This window comes from Ambystoma mexicanum, chromosome 6q (genome assembly GCF_040938575.1).
Source record: "Ambystoma mexicanum isolate Mex_15411 chromosome 6q, UKY_AmexF1_1, whole genome shotgun sequence".
NCBI lineage: Eukaryota > Metazoa > Chordata > Amphibia > Caudata > Ambystomatidae > Ambystoma > Ambystoma mexicanum.
The window spans coordinates 31,196,743-31,218,992 of record NC_090937.1 but is presented as its reverse complement, the minus strand read 5'-3'; the positions used below and the strand labels follow the sequence as shown (position 1 = coordinate 31,218,992).

General features: G+C 48.6%; 1 protein-coding gene across 5 annotated transcripts in view; it reads left to right on the top strand.

The window, feature by feature from the left end:
* Positions 1 to 22,250, top strand: part of WDFY3 (WD repeat and FYVE domain containing 3) — a 2,538,776-nt gene that overhangs the window by 1,171,675 nt on the left and 1,344,851 nt on the right. For all 5 annotated transcript variants that reach the window (XM_069630405.1, XM_069630406.1, XM_069630403.1 and 2 more), the window contains 3 exons: positions 14,333 to 14,485; positions 19,665 to 19,738; positions 19,839 to 20,000. In XM_069630405.1, the coding sequence (XP_069486506.1) occupies positions 14,333 to 14,485; positions 19,665 to 19,738; positions 19,839 to 20,000 (389 nt within the window). The remainder of the gene's footprint in view (positions 1 to 14,332; positions 14,486 to 19,664; positions 19,739 to 19,838; positions 20,001 to 22,250) is intronic.

Sequence of the window (22,250 nt, the reverse complement as noted above, 5' to 3'; positions counted from 1 at the left end):
ACACATCTGGTGGCCATTTTCAGAACTTTATCACACTTTTCAGTGTTGGGAGTCCTCTCATCTTACTCTTTAAGGTTGTTGCTATTTTTGGATACATTTGTCAGTTATTCCTCCGATTTGTTCTACTGTCAATCATTGATAGACTACCTTCAACAGGGATCTGTTGTCGGTGAAGATATGCTTCATCACCAGTTCTTTCTTCAAGTTTTCGGAAGCCGGGATTGGGCCTACTTTGTGCCTTCAACAATATGCGAAGAGAAGAGGAGTCTTTTCAAGATATCTTTTTATTTTTTACATTTTTGTAATGCCCAGACCCAAGGGTATCACGGCGTTTGGCATGAGAGGTACATTTGGCAGAAAAGCATAGTCGTGACAGCAACAAAGGTTCAGATGTTGTTCATATTTATCAAACAACCAGGTTTTTACACATTTTTTAAAAAGCTGTGTAGGATTGTCCGTTTCAGATGGGAGCAGGCAAGGAGTTCCAGAGAGACGGAGCAGTGACGCAGAAACTTGCACCGCCGGCCCGTTTATTCTTAAAACGGGGAATGACGAACAAGGTGCTAGCGTTGGATTTTAGCGCTCGCATGGGTACATTTTGGGTAATACAATTGTTGGGGTATGGGGTGCTTCTTTATAGATACATCAGTGTGCGATAGACAACATTTTAAAGTCCACACAGGTTTTGATGGGGAGCCAGTGAGCCTCGTGTCTGGTTGCTGTGATGCAATCCGATCGTTTTAGTCCCAGGGCAGCTCGAAGTGCCTTATTCTGCAGTAGTTGGAGTTTGTATATTTTGGCAACAGTGGTTTCCATAAGTAAGACATTGCAGCAATCCAATTTTGTCAGAATGAGTGCTCGTGCAAGTGTGAGGCGGATGCTCAGTGATAGGAATTGCCTACTTGGAGAGATGAGCCTGGCAGTGCAGTCTGCAGACAATGATGGAGCATTGATATGTCTGGTCATGGATAAGTCTGCTTCGAGGTGGACCCCCAAAGTTTTGAGTTGTTTCAGAATGGGGATGGTAGTTCCATCGATGCTGAATGAGAAGCAGGCGTCCAGGTGTTTGAGCTAGTTTGGGGATCCAACAATGAGGAGCTATGTTTTGTCACAATTTAAGCACAAATTGTGGGTGGCCATCCAATTTTGGATTGTACTGTCACTACCACAATCAACTCAGTGTACATGGGCGTTATCACCCGTGATGGGGATGAGTATTATCTGCAAAGTTCATGTAAATGGTCTCCTGTGTGTCGAGGGAATCAAATAGAGGCTTTGTGCATGTGTTGTGAAAGACAGGAGCCTCACAGGACTCCTAGTGGTCCACGGATAGGGTTAGCTGCTGATTCACCAATGAATACAATGGTGGTAGGCTGATTGAGAAGATTTGACCCATGAGGTGGCTTCAGGTTAGAAGGTATTGGCTGAGGTGATGGCAGAAGATGTTATGGTCTATTAGGTAAATTGCAGCTGAGCGCTATAGTAGGAGGAGGATGGATAGTTTACCAGAGTCACGGATCTTATCCATTTGGATATTTAGACCCAGCAATGCTGTTTCTGTGCTGTGTTTGGGGCAGAAGCCAGTTCGCCTTTTACCAAGTAGGTAGTTTTGCTACAGGAAGTGTTGGACTTGAGCATAGGCTAGGCAGTCAAGAATTTTGAGTAGGAACAGGACGGCAGTGATAGGGTGGTAGTTGGTGAGGATGGAGGGTTTAGGGAGTTTATTTTTTTAGGAGCAGTGTGATCCAGGCTGATTTGATATTAGAGGGGACAGTGCTGGTCAAGAAGGAGGCATTGGCAAACTCAGTGAGGGTGGACGCTAGAGTAGGTACACAGAGCTTCATAATGTGGGCAGAGCATGGGTCTCCTTTGCAATTAGGTTTTAGCGATCGAATAGCGGCAGCCACTTGCTCTTGAATGACTTGGCAGAATATGCACAAAATTTGTACTACACCTCAAGTGCCTCTATTGCCTGCATCCAGACCACGATGAGGAAGGATGCAAGATTTGGACGAAGGAGGACTGTTAGTGCAGGTTAGCTGCGTGGCTCTAGTTGGGGAAGGCCTCTGATTCGGCCTTCGTGCACAGTCATGCCTCATCCAGGACAGGCGGGTCCCGTGAGCGTGCCACCTCCAAGAAGAGGTCGAAGTCCTTTGAGGACGCTCCTTCCCTGGGGGTCCAAAAGAAGGCTAAGCAGTATTCTACGGATCCTGCTAGGGTCGCTGCAGAAGCAAGACCCATTTCGGGAAGGACCCATTCCCCCATCCACAGTGAACCTGCCAGTTCGGGGGTGTACCTTCCATGAGGAAGTCCTTGACCCTTTCAAAGCATAGATTGTTATCCATGGACAAGTTTACAAAGGGGAAGTCGTCGGGTGACCCCTCTCTACCTCCGTCGACGACACCATCGTCGACCAACCACGACTCCATTGACGACTGCTTTGTCTAACAGAACATCGGCCCCCGTCAGCATCACCAGCATCCACTTTGTCGATGATCCCATCGACGACCATCACTACTTCGTCGAACAGGGGGCTTGCAATGACAGTGGTCTTTACCATCAAGAAGACAGCAACTCCATGGGTGGCCTTGCCTCCACGATCTGCTGCGGCGGCTCTGCCTACGACTACGACCGACACGCCTGTTAAGCTGTTAGTGCCCATCATTGCCTCACTCCTGAAAGATTCCGGTATGACCAGGCAGCTGCTACCCCCTACGGAGTTCCCTCCTAGGCAGGTGAGGATGTCCCCAATGATGCATTGGGATTCTCAGATGGGGTCTGCGCACATCTTCACAAGCTCAGACGGTGACCATTTGCCCAGGCACTACTACTCGAACCACAAAGGGGGCCGTGTCCAGGGACGGATCTCCAGGGAGAGAGCCTGTTCTGCCGTCTAGCCCATCAGCCCGGAGCCATTGCCAGCTGCTCCATTCGCACCTCCATCAGTACCCAGGGACATGTCTTTGGACATCCTTAAGGCCCTCCACACTTTGGTATCAGAGATACAGCAAAGAATGCCTGATACTCCTGTGCCTGGCCCTGCCCATAGTCCTCCTAAGCCTCTGGCCAGAAGCCCTCCCAGGCCGAAGCGTAACTCGAGGGACTGTAATGGGGCGAGACGTCAGCCAATGCCACCACTCCACCATCCTTTGACCCCAGTGGTAGAGGAACCACCACGCACCAACACCGGTACTGATATCAACACTATTGCGACTCATACCGACTAGTATGCCGACTATGTCCTGACTGACGGTGAGCTGCTGAGTGCAGAAGAGCTCGCCAGGGCCTCGCCACCGGATGAGGTTGGCTCTTTGCATGCCATGATCTTGAGGGCATCTGCTCTCTTCAATCTGGCCCCGGAGGAGAAGGAGCCGTTCCTTTTTCAATGCTGGGAGTCTTAACGGAAGGCAGTCATGTTAATCCCTATGCTGCATGTTGTTTGGGAGGAGGTTTTGGACCTGATAAAGACGCTGAATACTGCTCCACCCAAAAGGGACAAGCTGGAGAAGAAGTACAGGTTCCCGCACTCGGCCCCTAGGTGCTTGAGATCGCAGCCTTCGCCACACTCTGTGGTGTCCGCCACCACCAGGAAGCGCTCAGCAAATCATTCATCCTCGTCCATGGTTCCCCCTAAACAGGAGGGGAAGAAGCTTGATGCAGTGGGGAAGCGCATCATTTCCACAGTCAAGGCCGCCAATGCCCTTGCCATCCTGTCCCGGTATGACTGGGAGCTCTGGTATAAACTCGGGCCAATCTTGGACTTTCTGCTAAATGACCAGAAGGCCGATTCCCTGGCCCTGTTCCAGGCGGGCGAGGTGGCCTCGGACCATGCCATCACAGTGGCGTTGGATATTGCGGACTCTGGCTTCCGCCAGATGGCCAAGGTTGGCTGAAGGCTATGGACTTCAGAGTGGATGTGCAGACCAAGGTGGTGGACATGCCTTTCAAGGGGAACAGTTTGTTTGGGAAGGCTCTGGACGAGACGCTCCAATCGATTAAGACCAACACGGAGATGGCACTGTCTCTTGGGACTCTGAGGCAGAGGAGATCGTCCTTTGGTCCGTCAGGAGGGAAGTCAGGCAGGTCCTCCAAAGGGTATTCTGCACCCTATCGCCAACCCTCTTACTCTACCACCCAAGAAGCATACAGAGGGTGCTCACAAGCAGAGTGCAGTGTAATAATCGCCCGCAGGCCAGAACAGAGATGCCCAAGTAGGCCTGAACCAGTCGTGGATCCGGGCCCCCACTTTTTTTTAAAAAAATCTTCTTTTTATTGATTTCTTCATAATAAACAAAGAAAAGAACCTGACCACATCTCGAAGTTCATCTTTCCACCTTAACCGTAGATGTCCAACAGTTTGAGTCTTTGGGGGCACCACTGTTCCTAAACTCCCCTTTAAGATAGTCCAATGTCTCTCCCCAGTCCGCAGAGAAGTTCTCCAACCTATTATTGGCAGCATAGGTTGCCCATTCCATCGAGACTATATCCCACATTTTTCTCAGCCAGTCTTGCTCTGTCGGAGTTATAGGGGACTTCCACATCTATGCAATAAGGGCCATTGCAGCCAAGATTACCACCACTTTCACTTTAGAGCTACCCCGCCTCTCCACAACCCCCCCTTGCCCTCTTTTTCCCCAGTAATATCTCTCAGGGGTCCTGACTGACTCCCTCACCCAGTGCCTGGATAAGAGCTTGTACAATATCGCCCCAAAAGGGCCGGGTAATGGGGCATTCCCACCATATGTGGGGAGCAGTTCCTTCTTCCCCACAACCCCTCCAGCACTTCCCCAAAGTTTCCAGGTACATCGCATGTAGGTGGGCTGGAGTGTAATGCCAGCCAAATATATATTTGTACCAGGCCTCCTGCAATTGGACCGCCGTTGCCACCTTTGGAATCTGCTTCCATAACCTTTCCCAGTCCTCTTGTTCCATTCTGACACCCAGGAGCTGTTCCCACCTCCTCATGTAAGCCCAGCCGGTTTTCGAGCCGGCACACTCTAGTTGCCTATATAAGTCCGAGATGAGCCCTCTGAACCCCTCATGCGTTGTTAGAAACCGTTCAAATGGAGTTAGTTCTCGGGTCACAGCTTTACGTACCTCTGCCGACATTACCCAGTGTCTGGTCTGGAAGTATTGGTGCCTCTCCTGCTACCCTACCCCGAATCTCTCTTACATTCCTCAAACGTAATCACCTTTGCACTGCTAAACATGTCCCTCAGGATTCTACAGCCCCCACCCTCCCATTTCGCAAAAGCCCCCTTCTCCAGCCCCGATGTGAAGTCCCCATTATTGAAGATCGGCGTGAACGGTGAAGGCAAGGTTGTTATCGCCCGCTTCACCACCACCCTATCCCAACAGTCCACCACTCCTTACGTAATCGCACTTAAGTATAAATGGGACGGTCTCAGCCTACGTGGGAGCCAAAGTACTTCCCCCAAATGGTGCCGAGCTACAGCTCTATCCATTTTGACCCAGTGCTTAAGAGTCTGCTGGAAACCATTCCCTGATCGAAGCTGTGCCGCTTCATGGTAGCGGCGAAAATCGGGGAAAGCCTGGTCCCCCTCCCCCTTTGACGCCATTAGTAGTCGGTTGGACAGGCTTACCCTCTTACCCTCCCAAAAAAATTCTTTGACCGCCCGGTCTGTCTTAAAAAAAGACTTTCTGGAACCGGCAGGGGAATGGCCTGAAACAGATAGAGTACCTGGGGGAGAACCACCATTTTGAGAACTGCCCCCTTCCCCAACTAAGATATCTTTAGGGTACCCCATTTTCGTAGGTCTTTTTTGACCGCGACCAGCATGGGCTCATAGTTTGCCCCCTACCAGCCCGCCAGCGAGGGAGTTATCCTGACCCCCAAATAACGCAACCCATTTGGACTCCATTTAAACAGGGAGATTGCCCTGGTCTCCCTCGCTTCCTGCTCCCCTAAGGACAGATTCATTAACTCTGACTTTTGGAAGTTGACTTGCAAACCTGAGAGTTCCCCAACTTTGGTCAGTAGTACTATGCATGCCTTAATGGATTCCTTTGGGTTCGTTAGCGTAGGCAACATGTCATTGGCGAAAGCTGCCACCTTATGCTGGGCCCCTCCAAATGGTATACCCCGAATGTCTTCCGCCTCTCGTATTGCCAGGAGGAGTGGTTCCATGTATATTGCATAAAGCAACGGGGAGAGGGGACACCCCTGTTTCGTCTCCCGTGTCAGACTGAATGGCTGAGACATTTCCCCGTTTACCAAGATGCGCGACACAGGGTTCTTATAGTTGGCGGTAACCATGTTTAAAAACCCCGCCCCCAAGCCCATTCTCTCCATCACCTGGAATAAGAACGACCGCTCCACCCGATCAAATGCTTTCTCAGCATGGAGTGCCAAAAGGATTGCCGGAGTGGTCGTTTTACGGGACTTCTCCACTAAATGGGCCACCCTCCTGATATTATCGGCGGTTTGCCTTCCCAGGATAAAACCCAACTGATCTTGATGAATCAGCGAGGGTAGATGCTTTTCCAGGTGCTTCAGCAGTATTTTGGTGAAGATTTTTGCCTCTGTATTAATAAGAGCAATAGGCCGATAGGAGGAACATTCTTCCGGATCCTTCCCCACTTTGGATGAGGATAATTTTGGCCTCTTCCATCGTAGGGTTAATTCTGCTCTCCGTGCCGAACGTGTTGAATACATTTGTTAGATGGGGTACCAAAAGGTGTGAATATACTTTATAAAAGGAGGCTGGGTAGCCGTCTGGCCCTGGAGCCTTATTGTGGGGGAGTGACACTATGGTAGCCCTCACTTCATCCTCCGTAATTGGCCGGCCCAGCTCTTCACCTTCCACCCTGGATAATCGCGGGAGGGGCAATTTCCCCAGGAACTCCGACTGCGGCAGCGGATGTGGGCACTGTGATGAGTACAGCGCTTCATAAAATTCCACTAGTCTCCCCTGTACCTCTTCTGCCCGAGTGAGCCTCCTACGCCCGGCATCCCTGATGGCCGTTATAACCTTTTGGTCCCTTTGTCCCCTCAGGAGGCGTGCCAGGAGTGAATCTGCCTTATTGGCCTCTGCGTAGAATTTTTGCCTCACCCTAAGCATTGCTTCTTCCGCCTTTTTGGTCCTCAGGATCCCCAACTGACCTTCCACCATCCTATACTCCCTATAAGCCTTTCTAGTAGGGGTCTCCTGTACCCTCGCCCTGGCGGCATCGACCTCCTTTTCCAGCTGGGTTTCTAAACCTCTCAGCAGCCTGTTTCTCTCTGCCTTTATGGCAATGAGTTCCCCCCTCAAAGTCGCATTGAAGGCGTCCCACCTTGTGCTCTGGCTTGTGTCCAAGCCATTATTCCTCTCGAAGAAGTCCCGGATCTTGCTGCCTAACTCCTCCCGTAGCACTTGATCCCTCAGGATTTCCCCCGGGAATTTCCAGCTCCACACCCCCGGTCTTTGCCTCCCGAGCCGCATTTCTATCTGCACTACCTTGTGGTCGGCTATCCCCAGGGGGCCCACCTCAACCGCCTCAACCACCCGTAGGAGGCTGGCAGATACCCAGATATAGTCAATGCGGGATTAGGTTCGGTGGACGTCGGAGAGGAATGTAAACCCCCTCCTCATCTCCCCGTAAAGCACGCCATACATCTTGTAGCCCGGCATCCTCCCATCTCTCCCTCAAATGGGGAGAGGCCACTGAGCCACCTCCACTACGCTCATACTGAGACCGGTCCTTCCTCCCATCCCAAGCAAGATTGAAGTCCCCCATTACAATCACTTGCCCCCTCGCAAATTTTTCACGAGTGCCCAGGGTGTCCCGCAGGAACTGATCTTGACCCACATAAGGACTGTAGACCGAGACAATGGTGTAACACGAGGCCATTATCTCCCCCCTCACCATGATGTATCTCCCGTTTCTGTCTCTAAGACATTCTTGGAGACTAAAGTTAATCCCCCTCCCAAAGGCCAGGGCTACCCCACCTTTCTTTGTTGGTCTCGATGCGAACAGTATCTGCGTAAAGCCCTTCAGACGCAAGTGGCACTGGTCGCGCCGTAGTAAATGTGTCTCTTGCAACGCTAGTACATCCGGCTTATGGGATCTGATAAAGTGCTCCAGTTTTGTTCGTTTAAGGGGGGCGTTTAGCCCCCGCACGTTATGTGTTAGCCACTTAAAGGCTGCGCGCAAGCACAGGACCCCTTCTGCTACCTGTTAGCCTGGCCCACCCAGGTTCACCCTTAGTAGACCCTCCCCTCTCCTCGCGTGAGGGCACCGACAATCTCCCCCTCCTTCCGTCCCCCTCCTCGCCATCCCCCCCGAGACCGACTTACTCCATTGACTATCGTGACTTCCCCCTCCCTCTTTCCCCCCCTCCCCTCCCCAACCTGAAACCCCAATTTAGGGTCAGTTCGCCCCCAACCCCCTTGCCCGCCCTCCGTCCCCTCGGACACTCCTGCCCTTATTCGATCCAGGATGTTAACAGCTCCGTCCACCCAGGCCCCCATGTAAAGCCCCTGTTCCCACCCCCCCCCCCAGCAGAAGGCCCTTAACTGTGAATCCATTCTCACCTTCTAGCCCACGCCGCCTCCCCCGTTGCCCTCTTTCGCTCCACTGGGCCCCTCCACAGCCAGCCTTCGTAAAGCCCCCCTCTTTACCCCCGGGGGCCCTCTCCAAATGTGCACCACTCCCATGGTCTGCCTCTCCCCCTTTGTGTGCCACTCCCCTGACCTACCTCGCCCTCCTCCATCTCCAGCCGGATTATACCCGCTGCCTCCTGAAGGGAGGTGGCGCGCCTCTGGCTCCCCTCCCACTCAAACACCAAACTGAAGGAGAACGACCATTTATACTTTATCCCCTTTTTAGCCAGTTCCCTTACAACCGGGCCCATTGCCTTCTCTTCACCAGTGTACTAGCGGCCAAGTCCTGGAATAAAGAAATTTCTAGTCCTTTATAAAGCACTGGTTCACTCTGCCTTGCCGCTCTCAATACCGCCTCATTCTGGCCGTACTGGGCGAAGGCTGCCAAAACATCTTGTGGCCTGGCGTTAGGACCTCCTGCAGACCAGCCCACCCTGTGGACCCTGTCTAATTCAATCGTCCCCGGGGAGTCCTCCCCCAGGAGTGCCGCAAAGATGCCCTGAACCTCTCCTTTCAGTTGTTGGTCAGTAAAGGCCTCGGGGAGCGATTTGATCCTGATGTTGGCCCTTCGGGAACTGTTCTCCAAATCTTCAATAGTGACCTCCAGGTTCCATGTGGCAATGTCCAATCGCTCTATGGCCTCACTGTTCTCAGAAGTGTCTCTTTCACACTCTTGGAGGCCCCTAATAAATCTGTCCTCTCCCCCAACTGAGCCGTCTCCTGTCTCAGTTCTCCCAAGGTTGCGTTTAAATCACTCTGCATCAGTTGAAATTGCTCTTGGAAGGTTTTAGCCAAGGAGTCCCTCAGATTCTACATTTCCCCTCTAAGGTCCTGTCTCGTCATCGTCATCGAGGTCTCGAACACTTCCCTATCCCAGGCCTCCTTAGACTGTTCACCACCTTCTTCGCTCCGAACTCTGGTCTCCATTGCAGGCCACAGCGCAGTTAAGGTTCCCTTGGGTTCGCTCACCGGATGATTAGTTTTCCTCGCCCTTCCTCTGGACCTGGAAGGCATTTATGGTGGGTCACCTCAGTGGCTTCGAAGCACTGTGCCCCAGCGATCGCCCCGGCGCCTCCTCTACAGCTTGAGGGGCTCAACATCCGTCCACCCCAGGTGGGCCAGAGCAGCTTGGGGGGACTTGCCGTCTTCCAGGTCCTAGGACGCTCTGATTTTAGGGGGGTCTGCTGTCCTGCGAGGACCTCACCTCCGCAAGCGCTTGACCCCTCACCTTAAGGGTGGCCAACCACCCCGACCCACTCAACACCCCACGCTTTCCTTCCCGCGCAGGGGCCTGCTCGCTTTGTTTATTGGGTGTATTCAGTTCGCCGGGGACGGCACCACAGGGGCACCAGTCAACCAAAAGTCCGTTCCTTTATCTACTTGTCACCGCCAGAGGTCCAGACTGTTGGTATATTGTGTCCAACCTGGGGCCCCCTTGCTATTGGCCGCTGCTCAATGGGGCTCCCGGCGGGATCCGGTGGCCGATCACCCAATCACTCTTCGAGGGGGGAAGTGTCTGCCACCCCCGAGGCCGCCCTACAGGTTCCCAGTCCCCTCCAAGCGGTTCTGTCCGCTGCTCTTCCAGGGCCTCCCCGAATCACCAGTTTCTCAATATGGCCCCCAAAAGGTTGTGGCAGCCACTGATATGGGTGCCTCTCTGGTGTGTGTGCCTCTCTGTGGGGGAGCCCCCCCTCCTCCAGCTCACGTACCTTCCAAGCACCAAGGCCCTCTGGTGCGCCGGCGTGCCCCAACTGCTACTGCGATCCTGCTCAATGTTCTCGGGGCTGGGCTCCCCCCAGTGCCGCAGACCTCCTAAGCACTCCGTTAACGATTGGGAGGCAGGGCTCACCCGCCCCCTCTCCGCACAACTCCAATGTGGTGCCGGGGTCCGCAGATCTTCCTCGCCGGTCGGGCCTCTGCAGACGTCCTGTCCCCCGGCGAAGGGGGGGAAAGCCTGCAGAGACTGCGCTGTCCTAAACCTGTGGCTCCGCGGCTCCCCACTCGCCCTCCGTCGGGTGGGGGGCAGAGATCCCCGACACCCTCTCCACTGCACCACACCGGCTCAGTTCCCGGGCACCGGGTCTTCTTTACTGGCCCGCACACTGGTCCTCGGCCCCCGCTCTGACCCCTGGGGGGATGGGAGGGGAGGTCCACCCCTCCAGGCTACTTCTCTCCCACGACACTCTGGGAGCCCCCAATCTCCACTGGGGATGCTGCACCGCGATTCTGGTGCCCTCCTATCTCCAGCAGCTGTACCTTGGCGCCCAACTCCAAGTGCCAGAGGTTCGCCAGCCGGTTCCCTCAGCCGAGTAGTCTGGGGAACGCCTTCTTGTTCCTGTTGGGGGGGCTCTTCCTGTACGCCTTGCCTACGATCCCGCTCCTCCTACGGGTGATCACCACACTGTGTCACTGCGGGATGATTCTAATCGCCATGACGTGGCCACGACAAATCTGTTAGCCGGACCTCTTCCATCTGTTAGTGGCTCCGTCCATCCAGCTGCCTCTGCTTCCCAAATTTCTCTATAGAGGAAACAGAACAGTACAGCACCACAACCCAGCATTGCTGAGCCTCACACTCTGGCTCCTCCAGCCCTAGAGTTTGGGCATTATTCCCTGGCGCTGAAATGCAAAAAGATCCTGGTTAAGGCCAGTGCTTCCTCTACGTTGTGCTACAGCCACAAGTGGAAATGCTTCTCAGTGTGGTGCAGGACTCGGAAGATTATGCTGCTTCAAGTCACAGCCCTGCAGCTCCTTCCGTATCTGCTTTCCGTGGCCAAAGCTGGCCTGGCTCATGCCTCTATACAGGTGTACCTGGCTGCCATATTCTGTTACACCAGGACGCCTGGTAAACACTCCCTGTGGTCGCACAGGCTCATCAAGGAGCTCCTCAAAGGCCTCTTCAGGTCTTTTCCACCAGTGATGGCTCCAGCATAGGAGATCAACTTTGTGTTGATGAAGCTCATTGGGGTCCCTTTCTAACCAATGCTTCAAGCCCCTTTCAAGTTTCTCTCGTGGAAGGCAGCTTTTCTAGTGGCGTTTACCGTGGCCAGGCTGGTCGGGAGGACCAGGCCCTCTCTTGTAAGTAGCCGTGCTTGTCCTTCCATGCTATGAGGGTGGTGCTGCTGTGGACCTCTATCGCACCTTTATGCTGAAGGTTCCTTCAGAATTCGACCTCAAAAAGCCTTTGGTGCTGCCAGACATCATCCCGAATCCTTCTACGCCGGCAGAAAGGACATTGCATTCGCTGGAAGTCGCTCGTGTCTTGAAGTTTTATGTGGCACGCACCAAGGAATTTCAGAAGACTTCTCAACTTTTTGTGAGTTTTGGACTTGTAAATCATGGGAAGGCCCTGTCTAAGGCTTCCATATACAAGTGGTTCTCTGGCTGTATCATGCACTGTCATCGTCTGGCCAACATACCTCTTCCAGGCCGGCTGAGAGTCCACTCCACCAGAGCCATCACACACAGCCTTTCTCTCTGGTGTTCCCCCTGCTGGAAATCTGCAGGGCTGCTACGTGGAGGTCCACCCAGACCTTCACAAGATTATACTGCTGACCATTAATGAAATAGATACTGCCTTGTGCTCTCTGGTTTTAAGCTTTCATAGCATTAGTTCCTAGTTTGATGTTATGCTAATTGTTCATTGGTTTGGTGGCTCTACAGTGCGGTGGCAGGGGACCGACGGGTGGCAGCAATGAGTTTACAGGGAGGCTGAAATGGTATGTGTTTTCTAGTGTCTGCATAACTGCCGGTGGGCTGAACCTAAGACAGTGAGAACTTGTGACAGGGCCAGGCAGTAGGTGCTGTCTGTGAGGAGAAGGTGTGAGGTAATTAAAGTGAACAGAATGTTTTTCAGGTGAGTGATGCTGTGAACAGGGTCCCAGGGTGAACAGGGTCCCTTATTGATGGGATTACCACTTAGGATTCTCCCCTCCCCAGTAGAGCCTGAGAAAATCCTTCACAGGAAAGCTGCCATGATGTTTGCCAAGCCATAATGGGGGGGTAGAAGAGTCCTGCAGAGAGACCAAGCGGATAGGGGAAGCGGGCAACCAGGGGAAAGAAAAGGGGTGTGGGATAACTGTGTAATGAGGACACAAGAATAAAAATGATTTTACTTTCCTCACTTCTGATACTGTGTAGCACTTGAGTTCAGCTGGAATAAAGGTATTGGCTGCATTACACACGGGGCATTTCCCTTTGAACACTTGGCAGAGAGCACTGGTACTTCTAGGACTATTGAACAGTACTCTGCCACAGAGGCTTTGCCCGGAGTCTTAATTTACATGGTCTTCAGAAGGTGTCATCCTTCCAAATGGGAAGTGCAGGGTGCCTGTTGAGGTTCCTGCAGAAGTCCATGAGGGAATTCAACATGTACTTTAGTTTCTGCTAATTCCTAACCCTTGATTTGGGTTGATGCATTGACACAGCTGCACATCTATCTTGCATTTTCTCTTTTCCCCACTGACCTGGGCCCATCCCTCTTTCAGATCCAGCAGTACTCAATATCCATCTCAGTAAGGTAGCTTAAAGTACCAGATAACACTGAAAACAAGCTGATGTTTCTGATGAATGTGATTTTCCATTTCTCCTCTTTCTTGATATTCCTTTTTTGTATTTGTATTTTTTTGTATTTGTTTATTATTTGTATCATGCACCAAACCCTGTGGTAACTGGGCGCTTGAGGTTACATACAAGTGAGGCAGAAAACATTTGCCGAACACAATAATGTACAGGAATAGTTACAGGAAGAATGCCAATGCGGACCCTGGTTACAGATGGTTCAGTGCACAATTATATGGCAGTAAGACGGTTATGCAGGAGTCAGAAAGGTGGTAGTGATGGCCTTTGGGTGGGAAGGTTTGTTACTTAGCCATTCTTTTATTTTGGCTTTGAAAGTGAGGAAGGAGGGTTCTTGTGTAAGGGGAATGGGGATGGAGTGCCAATGTTTAGCCGCTTGGACAGGAAAACTGGCTCCACCCGCAGTTTAGAGCTTGAAGTTTGGTACCACGAGGCAGTGCGAGTCTGCCACCGAACCTATAATATTGAAGACTAGCAGGTGTACCGTTGCTTCGCACGGTAATTCCTACTTCAGTAAGGGTATATTTTATACTTGTTACATCGTCTACATCATGGAACCTCCCCACATGCCACAAATTTCCCTTTTTTATATGTAGAGACGCCTGCAGAATTCTTCTAATACTAGTCTAAGGAGACGCTAGTCCTAACATCGCCAGTGTTGTGTGGCTCTCTGTAACGTGTATGTATCTACTAGCAGTGCCTCCTGGTAGGGAAAATGCCACTCCACTTTGCTGCGACATATGGCTTTTTACAATAAAAAATAACGATTTTCTAGTTGAGACAGTTAGAAAAGTCGTGTTTGCTGATCACAACAATTTTAGATGACTGGTGTCTCTCCCCCCACCCCTCCATTATGCATTGTTTTTCATGCCTTTTGAGGATGATGCCACTCACTTTTGTATTTTGTTTTTACATTCTTTACTGATTTTGAAATGTTTGGGCATCTGGCACATCTTGTTCAGTTCATAATTTGCAGGTATGTTTGAGAATTGTTGGAGCCATCTAAACGTTTCAGATCAGTCTGTTGGTTAATTATGACTTCACTGCTTAGAGATTTGTTGGCAATGCTTTCCTCGAGCCAGTAAAGTAGGGCTGCATGCAACATGTTTTTTCTTTGGTGGTGATGCTCCATGCTGATTTTATTTTAGTTGCTGGCAATGTTGCTGAAGAAAAAAAGATCCCTTCTCAACAGCCACATCCTCCATCTAACCTTTTCCTTGGTGGGAACTGTGGATAGTGGCCACGAAACTTCAATTATTCCAAATTCAACAGCCTTTCAGGACCTGCTCTGCGATTTTGAGGTATTTCAACTGTTCACTTGAATGAATGCATCAAAAAGATAATTCTGTATCTTTATTTAATATGACTTACATGGGATGTTCTAACATTTTATCTGAACTTGTTTTTGTAAAAGTTTTAAGAAGCATGATCAAGCCATCGATAGTCCAAGCAATATCCAGGCTTATGCATCCTTATATAAATGTTTATGAACTCGTTTCTCAAACCAGCCGTCAGTGAGAACACACTGTGCAAGAATGTGCACGTAATAGGGCACCATTTCTAAGACTCCATAGTTCAATGTGGACAGTCTACTCTCTGCAAGTCATGGATTCAAAAACCACACCAGATGCTGCATTCGAAATTGTGATCGAATGTTATGAAGATTCCGCTCTGCCTTTCTTCTGAGGAAATAAGACCAGTCAGGCCATAACCCTGTTGCTGGAGTAGCGAAGGCTGCACTTTCAGTTGCTGTGGAGGAAAAAGGAAATGCATTATCATAAATAAATAACTTGAACAAACTGATCAGGTCTTCACAAAGAGAGATGTAGGTCAACTGGGACCTCCAGGCACCCACTGAATTTGAGAATATAAAGTTCCAAAGTCAAACTTTGAACATGCTCTGGAACTCTGTAAAACTGACTCTGGTGTAATTGCCTACCCTGCTCTGCATTTATTCAATCAGACTGTATTTTTAACATTGTAGCGAACCTTGGTAACTTTGTAAATATATTTCACTGAAATGTATGACTCGGGTAACTCTTTATAAAATGTTTCAATAATTCTTCTTGCTGCCTACATTCAGTGTATTGTCTTGAAGAAGCTGGGCCATACTCTTAGGAGAATTAGGACCCTGGATGCCGAAACTCAAGTCCTTGAGTAACGTCTTTTTTCCCTCTTTGTTTATCTGTTTGATGGCGTCTTGCTAAGTGAATATATGTTTAATTGTTGATTGTAATGTGTTGCCCGTAAGCGAGTTAGTCACCCCAATACTGAATGTACACTGTAATGTGTTTAACAGCGTCAGTGTGTAGAGATCTTTGAGTGGCAAGGCACTTTGTGTAATGTTTTGACTCTAATGTTTCTGTCACTGGTTTGCGTATGTTAATCTTGTAACCAAGTTATTTCCCTGTTTGGCAGTTTTGTTAAACATTCGTATGCCTTTCTATACACAAAGCATTCATTCATGTGCAATTTAATTAACTAACCATGTCTATATGTATATCTCTTGGGATTAAATCATGATGTCCATTGATATGTGTGGATCCACACCTGTCTGTTTTAATCTATTTTGAACTCGGTGATATTATGTATGTTATGCTTTTTTTTCTAATATGGTGCTCAATAGGGGTTCTTTCTCCTTTGCTCCATAATAACTCTTGAAAGCATTTAAGCTTTCGTTTGAATTTGTTGTGTTAATTTGCATGAATTTTAATATTACACCCTAACGGTCCAAATTGACGTGGACTATTGTGATGTGCCTTAGGAATTTTTAGCATATTTTTCCTGACTGGCAAAATTGAGGTTTTACCTTTTTCTCCCATCCCCTAGTATGTGATGTTAAGGGCTGACACTAGGACTAGGTCCTTCCACATAAACCGGGGTTTGGTTGTGTCTTTAGGACACTAAAGAATTGTACAGGCCCATACAGGTTTTACCAGCTTTTTAGGTTTTGTGGTTCCCTTGGTTTCCCACCTCCCTTCTATTTTGTTGTTTCCCTACCTCTGGTAGTGGGCTCACATATAGACAGTGGGGTCAGGAGAGTTATTTTAGTGGCATTATTGCTCTTATAATATGCTTGGCATCTTTCTAATACTCTATATTATACGTCCATTCTTATTCGACCTGATAGTTCTGTGTGTATATTTTGTTCAGTATGTCAGGTTGTGTATATACTAGAAATAGGTGTGTGGACTAATTGTACCTTGAAGTTGATTGCGCTGCCCACGTTACCGACCTTACGAGAGGTTTGACTTTCCTTTTTTCTCAGGTGTGTTAGCCTCCCTTTAGGCTTAGTGTTGGTCATGCCCTCAAAATAGGGTGGTACAAGAACTGCTTCAAAGTTAGGCATTGGAGTACTAACGTGTTTTTTTAAGCCATGCTCACAACCGTTTTGCTTCTTAGGCATTCCTGCGTTTGGCAAACGATGAGGCAGGCCCAAAATGGACTGTGTGCACACATGGGCTCACTTTGAGCCCAATCTTGCAACCCTTAAGGTGATTTGTTCTGGTGCCGCCACAAATCCTGTCCTTTGCCTCAGACATGCCCATTATTCATGCAAGGGGGGTAGTCCAGGCTGTTTTGTGGGTTTTGAGAGCAACCTGATTTTGCTGCCAAAACATTTGCTTCAAGCCCCTTTGTGTGATTAGTTGGCTTGCTTGGGCCACCTGCTGTGTGTATGGGATATGTAGAGGAGACCCTGTCCCCAGTGTCGTACTGGCCCATAAAATTGTCTCTGGCACCAATGAAAAAGTGGCACACATTTGCAAATTGTCATTCATTCCTTTTGTGAGACTGTTTAAAATAGTAACCAGCAGGGAGTTTTTTCATAAAGTGTGATGCAAATTGTGCATTTTAAAGAATATTTGTTCAGCAACACAGGTCAAAACTACTATCGCAGAGTGAATGAACTCATCAAACTGGCCCAAATTTGGCAAAAAGGTGGCCCACTTTGACCATAAAAACGGGCCCACACCAGCATTTTGTGTTTTTGGTTCGGCCATGGACTTAATGCCCTATAGGCGAGTCCGAGCCTGCCCGCCACTACACTCAATTCTGTCACATTTTCGGAATGCAGTAAGTTTGCTTGCCTGCTGGAGGATCTTTGCTGTCTGGAATACGTTTCTGCATTTTTAGGACCAGATCTGGATATACTAGTTGGACCCTTTGTCTTGGGCCAAACTCTGGTTTTGTATTTTCAGTTGCCGGGCATCCTTCCAGGGATGTCCTCATCCTTTTTCTGGGTTCTTTTACCTTGTCACAGATGGCCTCACAACAAACCAACTCTCGAAGACAGTGCAAGGGTTTTTATTTGGAGAGGGGTTCACTAAGGGCAGTGCCCATCTCCCTCCTCTAATTCAAGCCATTCTCTTCCTAGCCCAGGCCTCCGTAAACCCCTGGAGGATCTCTACTGATCGGAAACCCCTACTACCTAATATTCCATCTACCTGGTAGTGGTGGCCTGAATGCACTTTTCTTTCTCCCTCCGGGAACCATCATGGTGCACCCTAACCCAAGTTCCTCGATAAGGTGCAATGTGCTGTTAGGATTGGTGCCTTTCAGATGCTCAGGCCCCACTTGGTCCTTTCCTTACAAGTCATTGTACTCCTCCCCCTGTCTCTCACTTTACTCCTATTCGTTCTTCTACTTCACCCACTGTCTCTCCTCTCTCCATCACACTCCCCTTTCTATTCCTTCAATGTAACTTTTCAGTGTTTATATACTCAAAATGGCCATAACATGTGGTTTAATTTGTCATTGCTCCATCTTGGTTTATGGCAATCTCCTTGGTCTCTCGGGTCCTTACTTCATTGGATCTGGCTTGTATTCCTGGGCTAATGCCTTTGTGTGTTGTGGAAGAACTGGTCAGGGCTGGGTTTGGGACTGTTGGCTCCCAATGCACATCCCTGCCACAAAGCCTCTGTTGCGAGGCAGATGTGCGGTTTTAGGATGTCCTGGGTTGGACAGCTCTTACCTGTTTCAGTGCTGCAGATCCTTAACATTGGTGGTTTTGGGCATCCACCAGCCCGACCTTTGGATAAGAAGAGGAGGCTTGCAGCAGTCAATCAGATTGGATGCTGGAGCTAAGATCCTGAACAGGAGCCTGCGCTAAAGAGCCAAATGGCTGTTGCTGAGGAGAGCAGCACTGATGAAGCCATCTCCCACTGAAGCCCTGCTGCCTTGGCTCCGACCACGGAAGACCCAGGTCTGTGCTTGACCCTTGCCTAGCGGGCCAACCAGTCCCATGCCCTGACCATAATCCTTCTGTTGGACAACATCAGAAGTGCCTCTGGATCATCCCGTGGACTATCCAACAAATGGCAAAAGCCTCTCTTCTACACTGGTCGTCATCCCGTGCTGGGCCTTGGTACTTCCAGGTTGTCCACTTCTGGCCTAAGACATCATCTCTTGCTGCTGTTGCTCTCCTGAATGGAACAGGATCTTTACCGCTGCCACAAATCCTGCTTGCTGCCCCTGATAAGGGTTTCTTCTGCCCTTTTTCTGCTGTGTCCTGAGGTGGAAACCTCTGTAGTGGCTTTCCTGAGGTTTTTGGTCTGCAAGCTGCAATTCTGTTGGAGCCATCCAGGAATGGAGATCGGATCCATCGTATAGCCAGATCCAACCACTGTACCTGTGACTCATGGATATCCTTCAAAGGGTCAAAGGGATCCATGGCATAAGTAAGTGTCTTGGAAATTCAGAGTATGGCTGCGAGTGCACGTACCTGTTTTCGTGTCCCTCCCTCCTGCCATAGGGACTGTATGGATGCGAAGTGCACTCGTTAATTATCTCTTGCATGGCAGTTATTGGTAGTTCTTGCCGAGCCCATCGCCCTGCCCTCCTCCCTCCCCCCACCCACGGTAATCCCTTGAAGCGGTGGGATTGGGAGTGTACCCCTAAACTTGCTTTTAAATATCAACGTTTACCCACCTTGCGCAGAGGAAATTCTGAGACTTCCAACCTCCTCTCAGGTTCTTTCTGTTACTTTGACTGTCATGGCACTAGGCCTACTTACTTGATGGGGAAGAACTCCCGAAGGTTAGTGGTCTGCCATCAATTTAGAAGGCAGAGTATATGGTTTGTTTTAATGCATTCTTCTTTTCACTTCACTTGCTACAGTTTTATAGCTTGGTTTCACTGGGCTGCTATTAGTGTGTTATTGTGAAGTGTAGATCACATCACTTTGAGATTACCAATTGTAAACATGTGTATATAAGTGTGTGTGTTTTATATGTTTTTCTTGGATTTTACTTGTTTACTGTTTAAGGCCTAATAAATGAGTACATCTTTATACTTCGTGCTGACTAATTCTTCACTGTCATTGTGTACAGTTAGCTGTATTTACATACCACTCAAAGAGCTTCTGAAGTCTGCCTTACTGCCTGCGTCAGACAATCTGCCTTAACATGTAGGCTCCATTAACTAAGCATGATTTTTTCATGTGTATCATGCTCCTGAGAATATATATTATTTCCTTTCCAGGTCTGGCTTCATGCACCCTATGAGCTGCATCTCTCATTATTTGAGCACTTCATTGAACTTCTCACTGAGTCCAGGTAAATAATACAACATATGCCAGGCTTGAAAGTATGCTAACCAAAAAAAGATCTACTTGTTAGAAGCAATTGCATGCAACATTTTTCTGTTTGCTTTCAGTGAGGCTGCAAAGAATGCAAAGTTAATGAGAGAATTTCAGCTGGTACAAAAGCTTTTGATGACTTTGAGGGACGTCACACTCTCTCAGCCCACCATTGCAGTCATTGGCAATGTGCTGAGCTTCTTGCTTCAAGGTTTCCCGAGCAGCACCGACTTCCTTAGGTAAGATGCAAAATTGTCTTTATGCACTGCACAGTGATATGTATATATGTGCAAATGTGGGTTTGGGTATGTAATGTGCATGCGCGTTATGAATTAATTGTACAAAGATACATTTTGGATGAACACATTTGTAGTTTTATATTTTCAGCTTCAGGGATTTGTATGCACTTAAATACAGTAAGGTTCTCACATTTTCTATAATGCCATTGTTTAAAATATTGAATTATGTCCACTTGCCTCATATATGTATGCTCGAAGGATAGATGAGCATTTTGTGCCCCCTCAAATTGTATTCATATGAAATAACTGCTAATATTTAGCCGATATACATTCTTACATGTGGCATTGTAATTGCTAGGCTGCACTCCAGGTCCATAAGAAATGGTTATCCAGATTGTATAATATGTCTGTATGCACTTATTTATGGAACTGTTTACTGTAGTGCAATCCATCTCTGTAGCATGTCATGGTGCATTACAACCTAGTACATGCATATGCATAAACACTCCTATGTCCTGGCCTCTTTGTTCCATACTCATGAGATGTCCTGGTTTCTTTGCTCCATACTCATGGGACGTTGTCCCCCAGGTATAAGAGACGAAGGGAATCCACTATGCAGCAGCCTTAACAATTTCAACCATGTTGCCCCTGCACTGGACTCTATTTGACAGGGGATAAACAGGATGAATGTGAGTGGTAAATGTAAAGTTTTAAAAGTTAATTAGATGTACCAGGATGGGGGTGGGATTAAGACGAATAGGGTCTAGGGTAAACCCACTAGAAAGAAGAGTCGCTCTGCCAAAGCAATAAGTATAGATCCACCCAAATGTGTCATGGCATAGGTCTATCATGTATTGGAATACTGCTCTTTTTTAGGATTTCATAGCTAAAGATCCTGATCAGTCACTGTTTCAGGGATATAGCACTTTGCTTGCCACTTGACCATCTCAATCCTAGGGATAAAACAATCTCCTCACTTCTTGTAGCCTCCGTTCTAGGGACATGGTGCACTGCTCGCTTCCTGGTAATCTTCATCCTAAGGAGATAGCGCTCTCTGTTTTTTTGGCAACCTTAGTTTTATGGATATATTGCCCTACTCTGTCCAATCTATATATACATTTGTGAAAGTGTATGTATATTCGAGTTTGGCACCAGCCCACTTAACAGTTGGTGGCCTGAAACTTTGGCCCAAGGTCAGCATACCAGTCTGAGGTGTACTGGCGATAGTGACATTTTCCAACCCCACCTATTTGCCCTGCAAAGGGGTGGGGCAGGGTCTGGCCCTGTGCTATCAGTACAGGCAATTTCTGGAGATTGTCAATTTTGTGATTTTTCAAAAATAGTCCATAATAACACAATAAAACATACACAAGGTTATAGCAGACACCTGCGTGCATGTCGGCTACAGACCCGGGCAACACCGGGTGGTACCACTAATGTTCATCATAAAGATAAAATGAACACCTGACTTCTTGGCATCATTCTACAAGCAAGTATTACTTTCTTCCCATTTACTTCAGATTGATATGAAGCTTAAGAAAATACAGAACGTCTTTACATTCCACCATGCTAAAACACCAATATTTTTCCCCTGTTTCCTCCAACCCATGAACCCCTCTTATCCCTCTTTACCCCTCTTATCCCTCCCTGCTGTGGAATCACTTCAGAGTAGCACTCAGAGTCTGGGCTGACATGTGTGATAGCATTACAATCTTTGAATACAAATCATATAAAGGCTTGCCAGATGTTTGTTAAGGTCATCCTGGAGCCATGCAGAGTTGCTGTAATCTTTTAATAGATTATCACATTACTCTTTCTTGCTAACCACCTCAGACCCTTAGAGCATCAGCTTTGCCACAGTGAAACTAGAGACCACTTTACTGGCCCGTAAGAAGCTGATATATTTTTTGATGATATCGGCTACAGGAAATATGATTCCTGCTTCACCTTGAGTGAGATACGCATACGGACATCCAAAATTGAGAAGCCCACCGCATGCCTACTTGTAACCCTTATCTTCTTGATGGTTCTTCTTTCTAAGTAATGTTTTCAGCTTAGGTGGGTGAGATTAAGAGCCAGGATATTAGTAGTTTTCTGAATTTTAAGTGTTCATAGTTCCTTGATCCGCCATATTTCATTTTCTGGCATTGCTTTGGTTCAAAGCCAATGTGATTGCTGGATCTCAGGGTTGTGATAAAATATATTGCAGCCTACAAAGCTCTCCGTTGGCGCTTCCTCTATTGGTTAAAG